The sequence below is a fragment of the Nipponia nippon genome, unplaced genomic scaffold (assembly GCF_047370975.1).
Source record: "Nipponia nippon isolate SJK-2023a ecotype South Korea unplaced genomic scaffold, ASM4737097v1 scaffold_16, whole genome shotgun sequence".
NCBI lineage: Eukaryota > Metazoa > Chordata > Aves > Pelecaniformes > Threskiornithidae > Nipponia > Nipponia nippon.
This window is the reverse complement of record NW_028262332.1, coordinates 11,369,896-11,389,071: the sequence shown is the minus strand read 5'-3', so window position 1 is coordinate 11,389,071 and position 19,176 is coordinate 11,369,896. Positions and strand designations below refer to the sequence as shown.

The window sequence follows — 19,176 nt, the reverse complement described above, 5'->3', positions numbered from 1 at the left end:
AGGATGGGGAAAAGGTCTTGAAAAAGAATTTGAACACTTGAACCATCAGCTTATATTTCATGAGGTATTATTGGTACCCTCAGAAAACCACAGTTACGTTCACTACAACAGAATCTGCTTACTCTGTGAATAATATTCTTAGGACGTTTCTTGCGTAGTGTGAAGTATATAGAGCTACCCCAATGGAGTTTTTCAGAATAGCATTTGAAAAAGGACAATTTGCTAGTTATTGATGGAATTATTTCTGTTAAATTCGTAACGTGGATATTTATGGAGTCATTCCTGTTCTCCTGCACATCAAGATGACTAGGGATTTCCTGGCTTTCTGCTTTCCTTCTGGAACTGTGGCTCCTTCCTGTCTCTGCGTGAGGCATCTCATCACACGTGGGTTTTGCACGTGGCATGACCGCATCCTCCAAAAGCACTAGCTGAATTTCTTTCAAGAATCAGCGCCCAGATTGTTGGTTTTGTATTGCTGTGTGTTGTATGAGATCTGTCTCAAAAACTTACCTTGTCCTGGTTCTGTCTGCAACGCCAAAAAATTGCTACTGACATAACTATTTGTTAATGATTTAACGTAACCTGTAACCGTTGCAGCACAGGCACAGCAAGCTTGATGTTAATCTTTGAAAGGTTTTTTTATCTCCCTTCCCAGCTTGTGTTTGGGAAAGAAAAACGCTGTCACTAATAATAATACATAGATACACAACCTTACTTCAGTAGTTACTGAGCTCTAAGCACTAGAAAAGAGACGTCAAACTAAGTCACAACCTTCTTGTGTGTATGAGAAATTCTGAAGCGCAGAGAACAGTAATGGATAACCCTCTAAAACTTCAGCCCTTGGTGTACACAGAAAACAAAGAATATTCAGGTAACCTGGATCATGGTAGTTTTAAGTCTGCCTGCATAGAAATGTGTTTAGTTGATATTTGCTAAGTTGTGATCGGTAAGTGTCTCTGTGTAAATGGTAATGAGACCGTTAGGGCTGTGTTCGCCTAAAGCGCAGCTCTCTGAATCCTGAGGTAATTAAACACCTCCACAGTGGAAGGGAAAGGGCAATGAGGGTTAAGAGGAGAGCCATCCTGCGCACAGGTGGTTTACATCTCTTGAGAAACAGGAAGAAAAAAAACTTCAGTAGATACTGACCAGTTTGAAGGACAGAATGTTGTTGCTAATTTGAGACTTTTAAGAAACTGCAGGTTTTGTTTTCTGGATTGCATTGGGTGTCGGTGGCGAGGCGTTGGCCGGGAGGCTGCAGGGCCTCTGTGAGGAGAGGCCGGGGCAGGACACGGCTGGTTCCAGCCAGTTCCAGCCGGCTCCGCAGCAGGCCCCGCCGGGCACAGCTGAGCCCATCAGCAAAGCTGGCGGTGCCTCTGTGAAAGCATAGGTAAGAAAGGGCAAAACGCTCCGCAGCAGAGTGAGGAGTGAGTAAAAGTGTGAGGAGGAAGGAGCGGCAGAGAGGAACTGTTGCGGACAGAACGCAACCCCCATTGCCGTCACCCTGTGCTGCTCAGGGAGGAGGTAGAGGAGTCGGGAATGGAGGGGGGAAGTTCAGCTGGAAAGAAGGCCGGCGGGGGGAGGAGGAAGGTGTTTTACTTTCTGTCTTTGTTTCTCACCATCCAACTCTATTTTAATTGGCAATAAATTTAACTTAATTTTCCTAAGTCGAGTCTGTTTTGCCTGTGATGCTAATTGGTAAGTGATCTCCCTGTCTTTCGGCCCACGAGCTTTTTTCTTCGTGTTTTCTCCCCGAGTCCCGCTGAGGAGGGGGAATGAGAGAGCGGCTCGGTGGGTGTCTGGGAGCCAGCCAAGGGAACCCACCAAGTGCATAAATAAAACTCTCATTTTGTTATTTTCCATTAAGTCTCTGAAATACAAGGGAATATAGCCTTAAAAGAAAAAAAACTTGTATTTGTGGCAAACAAGTTTTTGAGACCTACAGAATTTGTTCTTAGCCTTGGTGATGGATGGCCTGATTATGCAGAACAGTTTCTCTAATGTCTGATGTTTGAGTTAATTTAGCTGAAATTCTTTCATGGATTCTAATCAAGAATGACACAGAACTTCATGGACTACCTTTAGAAGAGTACTCAACAGCATGTTAACGGTGGATTTTAAGTAGGAGGGAAGGTTGAAACGAAGCTTTTATTTTCCTATTGGTTTCTGAATAGAATCCAGTCGCATCTTAGAGAAGCAAAACAGCTTGAAAAGTAATGCTTTTAGAACTGAAAAATTCAACTCTGAATTCACAATGTCATTTTTTTGTCATAACTGCTGCTGTGGTTAGCACATTTTTCATTTCGCTGTGCCCCAATATGTTAAGCTTTGTTTGTGATATGAGAGCGATCTAGACCTGTTGTGTGATTTCAGGTTTCTGCACTGAAGAACAGATTGAAGAAAGTCTCTACAACCACTGGAGATGGCGTTGCAAGAGCATTTCTAAAAGCACAAGCATCTTTCTTCGGGAGCTACAGAAACGCCCTGAAAATTGAACCTGTAAGTAGGAAATTAGTAGGCATAAGATGTAAATCCGCAGCTCTGGTGGGGGAAAAAAGCTAACAAGAATTCAAGGTGTAGTATAACACACTTTTAGTAAGGTCAGCATTGTGGCTCTTTGGCCGAGTAGTACTGAAAGCAGTGTGCCAGTCTCCAAAACAGAAAGAGGTGCCACAAACATGGTCAGTCACACAGGGAGAAAACTTCTTATGGAAAGGTGTGGGTGTCGCTTGTTTTTGAAGACAGTTACGTTAGAAGAGAGATGGTAAAAAAGTATAAATTAATGATCATAGGAGGCTAGTGCAGAGTTGACCATTTTCTCTCACTGCAAAACCTGGGTATTCATTGTATTACTTTTAAAGGTAGTAAAAGATATACTTTTTACACAATATATGCTTAACTGTGAAACATGCAAGTTTATGGAATCACAGAGTTTAAGAATATAATTAGTAAAGAAATGTGCTTTTACAGAAATATGAAGAATGTCTGGAGTTATAACTATTGACGATAAATGTTCTGTTAGGGAAATTCAATCTCTTGCTTCTGGTTCAGAGCTAATCTCTATTTAGCAGTGATTAAGTGCCATCTGAGTGGGGGAAGGATTTTTCTGTACTTGATCTCGGGTTTTATTGCTTCTAGTGAGGCATCTGTTCCTGGCTTACTGTGAGTAGCTTCATGGACTTCAATACAAATCAGTCCAGCCAAATTAATGTATTTCCACATGTTTTGTGACGCTCTGGTTTTGCTACCGTGTACTTAGGGGGTTCCTTTTAAAGTGCGTACATTTTGCTGACAGAGAGTTAGAGGCAAGGTAACTAGTATGAGGCACATTCGGGTATAATTCATGAGATATGTCCCAAAAATATGGAGGCTGAAAAGTACTAACTGCAGAGTGATCCACATAATATTTCAAGAATATTTTATGTTCCCTATTTCTGAAGCAGGGGAAAACTAACATGCGTGCAAGTCAAATGCAGTGATAAATCTCAATGTGGTGTCCACGGGCTCATTTGAACTACTGTTGTTTAGAACTCTGGCTGCTTAACAAGATCATTTCTGGAGAGGACAAAACGTACTTTTGTCTTAATACCTTCTTCTCGTCTGTAAGGATTTGGAGGCAGAATGGAAAATTGGTGGTAGCAGTGGAGAGCTTGAATACCACTGGGAGATGCTAAGATGAATTCTGAGTGTAAGTGGGGAGGCTAAATGAGTGGAGTGAGAATGAAGGCTTACTAGTTGAGAAAAGGTGTTGTATTTTGCATGCTACTGCTCTGTGAAGATTAATGAAGAGATCCAGCATGCAGACAAGTAATAAATCTAATTTTAATCATGATGTTAAAGGAAAAGACCAGAAGTTGGACTGCGGGCATAGTGTTTCTTGAGGTTGAGGATGTTTCAGTAACTAAAGTCTCTAAAGTACTATAGTTTGTCTTGTTATTTTTAAAGCCAGAAGGAGAAAAGAGCTCAGTCTGAATTTTAAACAGTCCAGTTATCACCATCAAACAAGCATTATTCCAACAATTCATATTCAGGGTTCAAAAATTACTTTTGAAGTCAGCATGAGTCCTTCCACACCTTACTAGGGGAATCCACGTGTCGTGTGTGTGAAAAAAATGAATTGTACTGACTTGTGTATGTCTGTCTGGGTGTAAGTATTGGGCTTTTAAAGCATCTAAGGTGAAATAATGAGAGGTATTTAATTGTCCGTATAAATAACAAAAATGAAACCAGCAAGGCACTCTGGCTGTAAGCCTCCTTTATCCATGTCCGGGAGACGCTGACTTCCCTTCATCCATGCAGGCTTCCTTGTTCTCCGATGCTCCTCCCAGTAGTTGCCAGGCAACTCTGGGAATATTGGTGTATGCTTTGCCTGGATGTGTGTGTGAGATTAACTAGTTAAGGGATTTATGAAGAAAAATAAAAATTTAAATTGCTTTTCTGGAAATACCATCTGGTATTTTGAAGGCTGAATGTTAAAGATGAACATTCAAAATCAGTTGACAATGGCACCCCTAGAAATTGCAACTTTGAGGGACAGCTAACCTGAGGAAGTAGAAGAAATTGTGTGATTTGCTTATCATTCCATCAAAGAAAACTTGTAAACATAATTGTACAAATATGTCGTAAAATCCAATTTGAATAATTAGGAAGTGGAAATTGTCAGGGCTTTCTTTCCCAAGTCCTTTTATAAATTAAAAATTTAATTTCTGCTTGTACATTTCAGTATTAAGATTTAGATAAAGAAAATTTGCAAGTGTTTCATGTGCTGAACCTGTCAGAGTCAAATGACCTGCATTCTGTTTCCAGTTTTGCCAGAGACATCCTGTGAGGTATTGGACAGGTCGTACAACTTCTTTATACTTCACTTGCATTTTAGAATATACAGTAAATGCAATTACTGAGAGACTCTTGTTACTGTTAGGAACATCACACTTAAAAATTCATTCAAAACCCTTGGAAAACCTGATCTTAAGAAGATGCAGGAAAACTCCAAACAATAGTGTGTAATGAGTAAAACAATTAGGAAATGTACTTGCTAAGTTCACAAAAGAAAATGGGATTGTAATTTAATAACAAAGCACAGTAACTGGCAATTAGTAAGGCACCTTGCAATTTAAAGCCCCGTGTTTCTCTGTTGTGCTGTGCTTCAAGTGCTGCGCTTGAAATAGTCTTCTGTACTCCGAGGTAATTCCATCTTTGGCAGAGCAATCGTCTTCGTTGTTATTTCCTGTCAGCTGGTGAGCTCGGTTTGCTGAGTTTGTGGATTATACACTCCCAGATATTCAAAGCGGTCATGATACACATCTTCTCATATAAATACGGAATGACGGGAGATTCTTGTTGAATAGTGGAAAAATATTAAAGTGTATGTGGCAACTCTTTGATTGCTCTCCGCTGATGTATCAGAATCCACAAAGACCGCAGTGACTGTCATTATTTGCTTTAAAATTTTAATGTCTGTTTGGAAAAAATTATTTTGAAACCGTTACTGGTTATTACAGTTGCAAACAAAATCATTTCAATGTGTCTGGGACAAATAGAAAAGCAAGTGGAAGAAATAGCTTCTAGGAAAAGAACATATTTTCAAATACCTCCATTGTGTGTTTTTTCTCGTATCACCTTCACATGTCATCAATATGGGGCATAAGCAATACCGACTATGATGTGGTTCTTTGCATTTGATGTCCCGTAACTCAAGAAATCTGACTGTTCATTTAAAATCATTGATAATTAGGAAGTAAATTCTAAGAAGCAGCAGCTTTTCTTCTTTTCATAGTTTTTATCTCATAAGACAGTTTAATTTCATATACCATCTCATCTGGTATGAGTTGACTTTTGGGATAAATGGTGTGAAGCTACCTTTCATTACTCTCTGGAGGCCCAGAATGTGTTACAGAGCAGACTTTAAATTCACATTCTATTTAAGCATAGTAAGAGCTCTTATTCTGTTCAGAAGCTTTTGCTCTAAAGATAGAAGGTTATGGAATGTATATACGAACCAGTACACCGGCGATGCGTGAGTTACTGTTGCTGTAAACTTTCTGAGGCCTTCAGTAACTAGAACTTTTGCATGAAAAACCATATCCAGATAATACAGTCTGCAAGTCTAACCATAAGACTTATGTAACAAAATAACTGGTTCAGTTATGTTTGCTACTGTGTGTATGTGTTTTCTGTAGTTGCGTTAAGCCAGATTTTAAGTATGGAAGAATATCTGTGACACGTGATGTACTTACAGTCTCCACAAACCTCTGTTGCTATTAAGTACAGTAAAACACCTTAGAAGCGGTGCGTTTACTTGGCTGTATTGAGGCAGATTGTTATCTTTATGAATATTACTTACATTTTTGACAGTGACACCAATGTGAGCGTTTTGTTTACTTGAATTACTTTTTTCTAAATTCCTGATTTTTTGCTGTTTGCAGAGGGAATGCTTTTATCATCTTCTAAATATTTAATTCACAAAATTAGGTCATCTTCAGCAGAGATAGCTGTATAATTACTGCGTGTGTGTAAAGGTGGTCTGCAGTACTTAATAGTTGTGTGTATATTGGTAAGGGAGGGGGGAAATGAGACTCACATTTTCTACAGCAAAGATGTTGACGGTGCACTTTCTTCTGCTGACACCTAGTGGTTAGAGCCAACATTTAATTGGTTTTCTTTCCCAGGCAATCTTTGTTGAGAAACAAACATCCTAACACCTGTGGGTACCGGTGAGCTCACGGTGTAGGTTGACCAAAGGCAGCAGCATGTAGGGTACGAGACAAGAGGACGTACTGGGTTTAGGTTTGGGGTGCTGGTGCAGCTAGCCTAAGCCATCTGGCTGCTTTTTCACCTAGCTCGGGTATGAGAGTTAACAGCAGGCTCCAAGTTTGACGTACAGTCTTCTCAAGTGACAAGCTTTCTGTCTGTTCTCTGGGTACGTGGGCACTCCAGTGAGCTTTGCAAAGGGAATCGTGTATGCTTAATACAACATTTTCTGGCCTGACAGATTTGAAAAGCTTGTTTACTTACGCTTTGCTTTAAAATCTGTATATTCTGAACAGGTATTTCTATTTCCGCGTCTTGGTTCCTTTTGTCTGTATTTCATTGCTATAAATACACAGTAAGGTGAAAACTATTTTTCTTTTGCAATGCTGCTACCTTTTGTATGGTTAATTAAGGGGGGGTAATTTTAACATTCATAACCCAAATAGATATCAGTATCTAAGTGCTCCTGCAGGTAGGTTTCTCTTTAGCTTTGCTGTTTTGCACTGATAACTTCTTATACGCAGGCACTGTAAAATTTGGTGTCTCTTTCAAAGCACCGTATACATGGTATACTGAGGTGAGAGGTATATCTAATGCGATGTGAGCTAAGGTAGCCCGTTTTATTTCTGACACACCACTGAAGAGACATGTCTGTGCATGAGATTCTGGTGTTTGTTTGGGTTTGAATCAAGATGTCCTGATTTGCTTTTAAAAGGCTGATTTAGTTGTTATGAATTTGTTAATCTAGTTATTGGGGTGATGAACTGTGCATTCTTTGTAAAATGGTTTCTTGTGTGTATTGTCGTATTACCTAAATCTAGACCTTTCTCTCATTTATAAAATCCATGCAAACCTGATTTTGGTGGATTGAAAATATGCTAGATATTCGTAATTCCCATGTTTTATACTGGATTTACACAGTTGCAACACCTGCGAGTATTTCCAGTATGTGCCAGTCTGTGGCAACAACGTCTCTGATTTGCGGCAATGTCTCTGAGGAGGTGAAACAATTAATATAATTGCATTACTTGTAGCAAGAACTATATTTCTTAGTATTTGGCTCATACCATCTTCTTGAGGCCTGCCCAGCAAAATCTTTCATTGCTTTGCTCTTCTTGAGAGGCCCTTCTCTCCATGCGTGAATTGGAATGAAGCAATAACAGTGCTGTGATCTCTGTCCAGTGCTAAGGGGTGATGCTGGTTACTTGTAAAGTATCAAATTTTGCACTGTTTCTAAACAAAGCAAGCCTCAAAATAGCGGGGGGGAAGAGGGCGAAGGGAGCTGTGATGGTATTAAAAGTGTAATTAAATTGTTTGTGAGGACATTTTGAAATCAATGTCAAAATGAAAAAAAAAAAAAAGGGGAGAAAAATGTGACTTTATTTTTAGCATCTTATTACTGATTAATACTATATCGAGAGATTTTAATTTTTCCTTTTTTTTTTTTTTTTTTTTTTGCAATTGAAAATACGCTTTCAGTCCTGGAAAGGCATGGCCAGTCACTTTCACTGTTTGCAGGTTCCTTGAAAATAGTGGTGTTCTGGTTTGTGATGTTTCCCCCAAGAATGAAACTGTCTGCCTCTGTCTCAAACTGAGGAAATACGTTGTTGTAGTTTAAAACATCCTCTGTTTTTCAATTACATTTAAAACATATGGAATAGTAGTTGGGAGCTTACTGAAGCTTTAAGATGCTAATAATGAAACATAACGATTTTAAGTAACTACTGGTACTGCAGTGATTCTGATAGTGGATGGTACTTTTAGTAACTGTTGTATTATGTACCATTATCATTGGAAAAATTTCTACATAACCTACGTCTTTCAGATTGAACTAGGATCATAAATAGTTATCGGTACTAACTTGAATGCGTTGGGAATTACTGATAATAAGTGAATCTCTTCAATGAAGCATCAATTAATTTATTTTATGTCTTCATGGTTTGTTATTCAATCTTATTCAGGTTTATTAGCCTGAGCAACCATCAGTTGTATAGCTGGATAACTTCTGACTAACTTTAATGTTTCTGAATTGATTTGGTTTAAATTTAACCTAGATATTCTTTAGATGCATCCACTTAAGAGTAAAGAGAAAATCTGTTTCTGTAAACAGAAAGTCAGACAGCAGAGTCAATGTGCTTTTCTACTTCCACGCCTTTTATGCACTTTCATTGGTGAAGTTACTTGCTAATTTGTGGACAGCAATGTGTTTAAGACATTACAAAATGTTTTCTAATCTTAATAAGAAACTATTTATTGAAACTCGTATATGAATTATATGTACCGGTTTTCAAACTGCTTTAGCTAAACTACACTGGATGGATGTATGTATGTTTTTATGTATACATTGCTGCCTTAGTTCTGTTCTCCTGTCAAAGCCTGGTAATTTATATTTGGATTCTAAATAGAAGAGACAACATACTACCATTTTTCATAATTGTAACTTTGATACAAATTTTCTCTTAATATGACGCAACTTGAGCAATGGTCAGGAAAAAAGCCATTATGAATAGGAGGAAAGAAAAAGTTAACTTTTCTTTTTCAACCTAACATTCAATTCAACTTAAGGAAATAATGTAATAAGCCTTTCCAGTTTGTGGTTTTGTCATAGTTCTGGAACTGTATAGGGACATCTGAGGGAAGTGTAAGGCATTATACTTTCATAAGGGGTGTATAAGTAAAAAAAGGTGTCTCCTTTATTGTATTTCCAACTTCTTTTTTTCTTGAAAAAAGTGGAAAACTTTCCTGCCTTCGTGCAGGAGTGTAAAGATATTTCTGGAGAATCGTTTTATCCCCTTGTTTTCTTTTGACAGTTTCTATTATCTGTGCTAATAAAGATAGCACTTGTTTGATTATCCATGCTGCAGCTGCTGTGTATCCATACCTTCTGGAGACACTGGTATTGACCCCTGCACTCTCCTGTGGGGTTAGCTGGCCATCGAGTCCTTCGGCGTCTGCGGGGGACGTCACCTACCTGATCCCTCTTACATCAGGCACCACCTGCAGCGCTCAGTCTGTAAGGGGGAAGCATGAGGATGCTCTCCAGTTCTTCTTTCCAACATTGTATTGATGTAAAGATCTTGCAACGCGAGATACTCAAGATGTGTTGCTGCCTTATATCTTGTTAGTAGATATTAGTTTTGATTCCATCCCTGTTACGAATTCCTTCCTCGGAATCAGTGCTGCTGTATTATCAATGTCGTGGTATGGATCCTTCCATACGCTTGATCATGCTATGCTGCTGAGATACTGCACAACTGAATTCTAGAAACTTCAGTGTTTCCGAGTAAATTTATTCTAAGTTCTAACCTTGGGGCATTGGATCACTTTCAAATGAGACTTAAAAGTTCCTCAAAATTTTTTAGGAAAGGAGGTGCAACTTAGCAGTTAAAAGGCATCTTTAAAAGGCATGCACCTCCATTCTGGACAGGACACAGCTTGACAAGCATCCATTAAAAATTAATGTTGTAATTTCCTGTATTCATTGTAACCTCTTACTAGAGAATCTGCCTTAACAGCTGTTACTATTCTTGGTATCAATACAGTGGTGCAGCCACTGAATTGCTATCTTACTTCTACAAAAGTAAATATTTTTTCACGAATCCACTTGCACAGTTGCAATTTCCTACTGTCCCAGGATATTATGGTTAACATCTCATCAGTCTTGGTAGAGTTGTTCCTCCTGGGAGCTCTGAACGGTTTCTTATTATCCAGGGTACTGTAGCTAACTATAATGAACCAAAGTATTGATGTTGCTCTGGCATCGTATATTTGCTGGGCAAGAACTGTGTGCACTTTATAAGCAAGCTGTTGCTCTTTACCTCTGTTTAAATTCATGGCCAAGGAAGGTAAAGTTAAGATTAGTCCCATAGATATTTAGGTCTCCTACAGCAGTGGGAGCTTCAAAGTGTTTTAAGAGGACAGTTTACTTATCCGTTTGAGGTTTTTACACCACTAAGGATTTTTGCTTTATGGATTCGTAAGTAATAGCATGATACCAGTAACACAAATGGATACATTTCTCAGGAAAACTTTAAAGCAGCAGTGTGATGGCGTGACATAAGGCTACTGTATTAATTATTTTATATCAATCCCTTGCCCAGACTAGCACTATAAATTCCTTTAACAATTCCAGATCCAGGAGATCTCAGTAGGACAGAAGTCAGAAAGGAAGAGTAGATGCTGTGTGGTGCAGAGTCAAAAAGCAAATGACAGATGAGTCCAAAAGGAAATTTTGTTGGAATATGTGTGGTGTAACATAAAAAAGTGCATGTTACATACTGGTGCATAATTCATTTTGAAAAGGCTTTGTAGCATTCAGTGCTTTATCTACTATGAAGTATGATTGTTGCCATGGTGAATTATTTTTTTAAGTTATTCAGTGGAAGAGTAAATAGTTGTTTCCCACTCCCAGTAATTGCCACATCCCAGTTGCTTCCTCTACATAGCCATCTTTTGCCTAGCTTTTTTTCCCGCATGTATATTCTAAAGGTATACATTGTATACAGGGCAGATCCTTCCCTTTCACCAGAGTTGTCTCGATAGGTCAGGGTTTTAGGAGTGTTTGTCCATATATAGAAAAAATGAAGAAGGAAGATCACTAATGCTTATATTAAATATGTACAAACTTGTTTAAAAAAACCCAAAACTGTAGGGAAAACAGGGAGCAGAAGCATATAAAATAAAGCTTTTTGTTTTCCTTGCGATTTTGTTGTGCTCCTTTTAAAGTTAGTGCTGATGTATATTTAATAGGAATTTTCTCCCACCTATTTTTACTTTTTTTTCCTGTTCAGTTGCTGTTAACTCTCAAATATATGCCTGTATAGACAGTCTTGTAGTGCCTAAACGATGGTAATTTCTACATCTCATCCTGATGACTTTACTAACAGATAGGAGTAGACAATGACAGTGGCATTGACAGTGACAGTGTGTAAAACCTGGTGTTTGTGTGATAAAAATGGAGATAAATTGAATTTGTGTATATTCTGGAACTGAAACTGAAGGCTTTTTTTTCCTAGTATGAAGATTCTGTGTTTTGTGGCATTTTGAAGACCCCAGTTTTGACAATCTCACTTAGAAGCTACCTGTAACGATTGTTCTGGTTTACCATTTACGGAAAGCGTTCTAGAAGACACACTTCCCAGAATGCAAAATCACGGGCTGAAAAAGATCTGTGGGGGAAAGGCAGTTTTGTGTGGTTGTTTTCTGTGTGGTTTTTGTTTTCATTTCAATCCTGTTGCTGTGTTTTGTCTCAGAGTGTTACTGTTCCTGCAGACAAGTTTCAGCTTTTGCTTTTGCTGTTTTAAACCTTAAAAATGGCTCTTTTTCTCACAAGCATTTACTGTTCTTCAAAACGCGTTTAATAATTCTACAGCTAAGTCTGTTGAGATATACGTATGTTAATGAAACTGAAAAGACATTCTCTTTAATCTCTTTAGCAGTCCGTTATATAGTAAACAGAATTGTTTTGTAATTTCCAAACTGTTATAAAATACTGTGTTGTGTCATTCTGTATGCCGCACTCGGGGGAAAACCAAGATTCTGAAGGAAAGGTAATAAAAAATAATATTTGAGAAAGTTAGCATGAGCCTCTGCTGAATATGGCATTTCTGCTGTAAAAGATGCCATCAAACTTTCCTGTCCATCATATGTGTTAAAGTAAAATAAAAACAAAACCAAAAAAACCCCAAAAACCCAAACAAAAAACAACCAAAAAACCAACCGCACCACCAACACCAAAAAAAAAACCCAAACAAAAGCAAACCGAATAAACAAAACCACTCCAAACCCCAAAACCCACCATGGGAATGGTTTTGTACTTCAGTCTAGAAACATTGCCCGAAGTAAGGGATCGCGCGCTCCGCATCTCGTAGCGCACTGACGGCGGTAGTGGATGAAACGATGAGTTCCTTTGAATGTGGTTTTCAGAACGCTGATGTTCACAGGGCTGCTCCTGAGATTATTAAAGTTTACCTGTTCCAGGCTGACGTTTAAGTTTTTGTGGTGTCTTAGTTTGTTGGACGCTGTGAGCAGCTGAAGAGAAGTACCTTGTGTTTCACTGTATAAGTAACTTCGCAGCCTCCATAGAAGTTCTGGGTTCGGCCATCAGACGGGGCAGGCTCGCCCCCTGTGTCTGCGGTGTTGGTGCTGCGGAAAGAAAAGTAGCTTTGTTCAAAAGCCTCTAAATCTTCCTATTACCAGGGAAGGTTGTACAGTGAGGAGCAGCTCCATGATACTTCAGCTTTACTGTGGAAGGATTTGTACATTCAACTGATAAATTATTCGGCTTTGCCTTTCACACCTGATTCTCTGGGTTTTGTGCTGTTTCATACACTTGTTTTTGTTTCTTCTCAATTTGTTTCAAGCCTTTGTTTGTGTGTTTTAGACTGACTTTTGCCTGTGTTTTTATTGTGTTTTCTCCTGATACTTCACTTGTAATTGAGAGCGCACAGCCTCAGCAAGCAGTGAAGCAGCGTGCAAACGCCTCCATGCAGGAGAAGTTGAAGATATTTCCTGAACTAATAAAGCGCAGGGGACTTAGAGTAGAACAATGAAGCAAGTAAACAAACACCAAGCATAAAATAACATGACCGTTGAATTCAGCTTCTGTGTAAGGCACTCAGTGACTGTGTGTTTTTTTAAATGAGCTGTGAATAAGTTGCATTTGGTATTAGGGAAAAAAAAACCGAAACAACACAGCCCTCACAAAAAAAAACCCAAACACTAAAAAACCCCACCCCAAAAGACTGTTCAGGCAGGTAGGGAAGGAGTGACGTTTACATTCTCACTAGTATGAGCAGCTGTACAATTGAACAGAAAGTATTACTTCCCTTGAAAGAAGATGGTAGAAGAGATTTTGGTATTTGGATTTCTAAAGTAGACTTCAGTAGCAGGCAAACTTGATGAAATAATGATAAAAATGAGAATATTTAATCAGGTTAAGAACAAACTAATAGGGCTTCATAGGAGAGAAATCATGCCACTCTGGTCTTTCACCATGCACGTTATAGATTGTGTATGAATTGGAGCATATAGTTCGTACGCTTATAGTACAAAAAGAGTAAAGTGGAAGGCAGTAAATCAAAATTATTTGTAATGATTTGCATAGATAGGTGACAGAGCTCATACAATGAAAGCCTGAAATGCTATAGGCTTAAAGACAGAAGGAGACATTTGTATGCAGGACATAATTGACAGTTCAGTTTGTTTGCTTTCCGTGGCAGTCGGCGTAGGACACCTGCTATCAGTCGGAGTTGTACTTTTCTTCAGAATCACACTGAGATATTCTGCTACTGCCCTTGGGCTTAGCAAAAGCACATGTGAATGTGGCTTCAGCAGTGTGCTTGCCGCCGTCTTGGTTCTTCAGTCCTGGGGAGGGATGGGGGTACCGCTTGCCTGGGTGTTCAGGTAGTACTTGTTACTTGCTTAGGGCTTCTGGAAAGGGAAAATACGGAGGGGGACCAAGCCCCTTTTCTGCTTTGGCTCTTGCATGTCATCAGAGAATCGGGCAGCTCTTTTTCACAAATATGTTGCTATTGGTATGGGCAGAGCATTAGTGAAAGATAAATTCTGGCTCATGACCAAAATACTGTACAGGCAAAAATTCAGTTCAGCATTGAGGACCACCTTTTTCTTCTTTCTTCTGTTTTGGGGGGCACAAAAATGTGAACTCTGCAGAGGGCTGATAATGTGTTGTTCTTTAAAACGCACACTACTTCAGTCTAGTAAAACATCAGCTGAAAAGATTCCGTCTTTTCTTATCTTTTTCTAATTTAATTCATTGTTTTCTGTTTCTTTCATTCAATAAGTAGCAGCTTTTGGCAATGACAGATATTCTATTGTGACTGAAATATGCATTTTGTAAGTCATAACTTTACTTGGTATTGAAATAAACTGTATGTACAGCGTGCAAGATTTATGCAGAACACAGCTGGAGGTATTCTGCTTAGAATTCCTATGGTTTAAAATGTCTCTTTCAAGTTTGAAAATGTGTTGTGAAGTAGATACCATTATGATAATTGGAAGTTCAGCTTCTCTGTCTTGCTCTATTATTTTTTTTGAATACAATTAACACATCACACACACTTCACCTGGTCTCTCCTCATTTACCTCTGACACTTCCTTGATATTTATTTAGACACGTGTGGTGTCTTTGCTTTGAACTCAATAGTTGGTATATTTGCTAGGGGTTTTTTTCATAAACATTTTTCTCGTTTAGAGATATACAATTAGTTTGCATTGTTAGAGAGAAGTATACATATTGATGTCAATTTAAGTCTTTTACTTATTTGTTAGATGATCAGGACATAAATTGTATAAAGATTGTAGAGAAAAATGTGATTACTCTCAAATCAAAATACCTGCTGAGAAGTTGCAGAAGCAGCTCATTTTATTATAGTTCTCACGAGGGAACAGTACAGAGAAGATATGCAAAAAGCTATCTAGAGAAAGAATTTTAAAAAATATGAATAGTACATTTAATTTGAAATGGTTATATTTTCTTTGAGGTAGCATAAATGTGAAACACAGAACTCAATGATTTGTTTGAATTAAGCCTTGTTCTGTCAGATTAATCAGCAATGCTTTTATTTCTGAAAAGAAAAGAATGACAATAAGTTTCTTTTAAAAATAAAACCAAATTCCTAAACTGGACTTAATAAAATACTGTTGGCATAGTTTTTATGTCTTAAATAATGTATGTAGTGTGCTGGGGTATGTAACACGTATATAACTATTGGCAACGGAACACCAATATCCTCCAGAAGACAACTAAAAATCATCTGAAATAGTTCTTATAATTTTGGAAAAAAAGAAAGTCCCTCTGACAGATCAAATTTTAGTGATACCACAGAAGAAAAGAATATGAAAATATCATAATACTGTATTTCAGTTGTGGAAATTAGGTTTGGAGTTTTCTTTTTTTTCTTTTTCCATTTTATTTTAGTTTTAGGAACACTCCTAAGGCTTGGAGGTATAATAAGGAATTAATCCAAAATCCAGTCTAAGCTTGATCCTCATGATAAAGCAGGAAATTACTCTGGATAATTTCATTAATTTTAGCTGCCATTTGGAATGAACTGGGGCGATGTTTTCGTAGAGCTCCTGTTCACTGTCCGTTCCTGTGATAGCTGTTTTTCCATAATATTTTCAGTAACTGTATTACTGAAGATGTCTGATATTTGTAAATTAGTTTATTGCAGGAGAAAGGTGTCATCTACTGAATTAGAATTAATTTTCTTTGTTTTAAAATTGATCGACTCCAAGCTTTTTCAGGTCCAAGACTGCAAGGTTTTAATATGAAAGTTAAAAGCTGTTTAGAAAAAAACAGAAAGTAAGCTATGCCCTCGAATGAGTTTTATTTAAAGCGTGATTTTTATTCTTATGAAAGGTTTGTCTCTGAGTTCTCATGCATTGCAGGGAGCCTTCCTTGTTTCCTGCAGCACCAGTTAGTTACGAAATGGAAATCCACACAATGTGAAGGGTTCTGAAACGTTGTCCACAGCAAAGGAAGCGTGGTTGTGACAAAATACAAAAATGAGGTGTGTTTGGTTGCTTCACCGTAGTCATCACCATGGCGAGATCCATTGTTCTACAGTTGCATCTTTGCCGGGTTGCTTAGGGAAGGGCATGATGCAGAAACCATTAGAACGGGGCATTTATAAAGGAGACCTGTATCACAATAATGCAAAAGGAAATCAGTGTTTTCTTCTGAGATACCTTTGACTTGGACTTCCAATTTTCAAAATGCACGTTTACAATTATCTCTATGTAAAACTACTTGGAAGAGTGGTGTGGTTTTTTTTGTTTTTTTTTTTAGAAATCATTCTGTAATAAAATATTTCGAGTACTGGCTAAGCTGTAAAGCTTAGGGCTGATAAACAAAGCATCTGAAGCCAAATGGCCCCTTAGCTAACCCCAATTAAAATAAAGATTTCATTGCGCTCTGTCCTGACAGAGAGGGAACATATTGTTGCCTTTAAGGGAGTTTGGTTTAGTTAATGAAAGAATTTATTTCATTTTTTCAAACACAGAACCTAATTAAATAAGTTTCAACTTGACTTGTAGTTGAGGACATTTTAACTCCTTAAAGGTTACTTTTGTGTCCAAGCATAGCTCTCTCCTGAATAATTTCTGATGCAGTATTTAGTTTTGTGATTTATATAAGAGATTTCGTAGCAGGTCTTGTGTGAGTAACTATATGCCTGTTTTATATATACATACATATATGTCGTTCATTCTAAAAGTGTAAACCTTGTTATTGATGTTACTCTCTTCAAGCATCCTATTGGCATTAAGTATTACTTAGAGATAGTAACTTATAGTGGATTCTTAAAAGTCATGTGGAAATGAAGGTGGCATGGTTCTGCTCTGAATGCACTTTGAAAGCTGTAAATGATACATGAACATTGCTTACTCCTGCTGTTCAATGAAAAGGAAGATGTATCAAAGAATTATTTTTGGTGAAGCTCTCCAAGCAGTAGTTAAAATCTCTCTCTCTTGAACGTTTTTTCTTAGAGAGGATTAATGGTGAAAGTGAAAGCTATTTGTAAGGATTACAAATGTGATTTAGGTTGCCTTTCTTCAGGATTCGTCTGTACTGGTATAGCTAAAGTTCATCTCCCGTTTGTCAACTAATAATTTAGTACGTATTCTCCATGAAGAGTATATGAAAAATAAAGAACGCTTTTGTCTAAAGATGCTTCTTACGTACAAGAACATTTTATACTTAATACTTGAAGGCAGTCAAAGAATGGGAATGCTGTCGCTTACCTTACTTTCTTGCCTAAAATTTAAAAAATGTTAAATGGCTGCTGTGTCTCTGGTAATAAAATCATATGAGATGAGTTACAGTCTCTGTTGAATGATAGTGAATAATGCTGTTTGGCTGTGTTGTTTATACTTTGTCAATGCGGCAACTGTAATTAAAAGCACCTAACCAGCATTGTTCAGAAAGTGGTGGGTTCTTTTGAATTACTTGTTACAGAAGCTGAATCTAATCGAGGAAGTTCAAGCTTAAGGTAAATAATTTTTAGTTGTAACAGGTATGTAAATATTTTCCCCAAACGTATCTATGAAACTATAAATACATATTGTTTTGGAGCAGTGGCTTTCCAATTAATAGGGAGGACGTTTTGATAAAAATTCTAAAAGCATACATATGTTGCATCCCCTCATTTAGGGATTTTAAGCTAATGTTTGGAATATCTGTTCTCTTCCAAATGTCACTTAATCATGCGTTCTCCTTTACGTGTTGAATAAATTGCATTCCAGTTCTCTTAAAATGAGTTTCCAGGGAGAGCAAAGAAGCTGTCTCCAATGAAGGGCTATTGATTTCCCTAAGTCAGAGTCATTCCCAAGGCTTTTGACTGCTTTTGCTTCAGGTCTGTGCGATGCCGGATTTGATTGTTACCTTCAACTATGGAGGTAAATGATATTCAAAGAATTTCTACCTGTGCGAGGAAATACATTAATTTTATTTGCAGATAAGTCACAAAATACTTAATGGTTTGGGAAGAGCTTGCAGGGGCATTTTTGCTGAAAAAGGGTATTCTTTGATGTGGGTGTGAACATGAATGAAATTGAGGACGAGATGGTACTGGAGCCCTAAAAATCCTTACTTATTTGGCGTATGTTACAGATCTTGAGATAACTGAAATGCAGTGCTGTTCTGTTCTCTTCTGTGAATTTCTGTAGATCATTATAATTAAGATGTGTTTCAGAAATCTTGAGAATAGTTGCCGAACATAACCATAAAGCATCACATCTAGCCAGCGTTCTAGATATCCTCACTCTGCCCTAAAGCTACGTTTCGCATCCATTATCTTGTCATAGCGTATTGTGCTCAATTTTAATTAAATTTTAATAGCAATTTTGCAGTCATAACTGACATGAAAGTTTTCCAAAGACTATTATACCCACAGGATATTTCCCTTATGTGTTTTTCTTGTTTCTTGTTTTTCATCTTGTCCAAATTCTGTTCTTTGGAAAAGTCTTTGGTGATGGAGAGCGTGAAATAGAAAATGGAGAAAACGGTGTAACGACTTGACGGACAAGTATCAGTTTACAACCAGAAAGAATCAGTTGCATTTTGTATTCTTTGGGAACATTGATTCTAACAGTTATATAAGAAGTCTTAAAAACTGGTATATTTGATAAGGATCTTGGGTTTTTACTTATGTTCAGTGTAGCATGTACACTAAGTATTCTACATTTAGGTTTCACCATACAGATGCTGAATCTTTAAATACAAAAACTACTTTTGCAATGCTGCAACCTGCAGTTCTTGCTTTTCTGCCTTTAAGGCTGTTGTATTCACAAATGTTACGCACAGCTTTTACTTTGATATCCCAGAGTCTGAAAAGTCACTTTTTGTGTGTAAAAAAAAAAAATTTAAAAAATGTTGGATCATCAGTCCTTATTACTGTATAGGAA

At 37.7% G+C, this 19,176-nt stretch overlaps 1 protein-coding gene across 5 annotated transcripts in view; it reads left to right on the top strand.

Annotated features, from left to right (window-relative positions):
• The window catches only part of DENND1A (DENN domain containing 1A), a 217,702-nt gene that overhangs the window by 136,110 nt on the left and 62,416 nt on the right, over positions 1-19,176 (top strand). For all 5 annotated transcript variants that reach the window (XM_087752734.1, XM_087752732.1, XM_087752731.1 and 2 more), the window contains exon 13: positions 2,371-2,496. In XM_087752734.1, the coding sequence (XP_087608860.1) occupies positions 2,371-2,496 (126 nt within the window). The remainder of the gene's footprint in view (positions 1-2,370; positions 2,497-19,176) is intronic.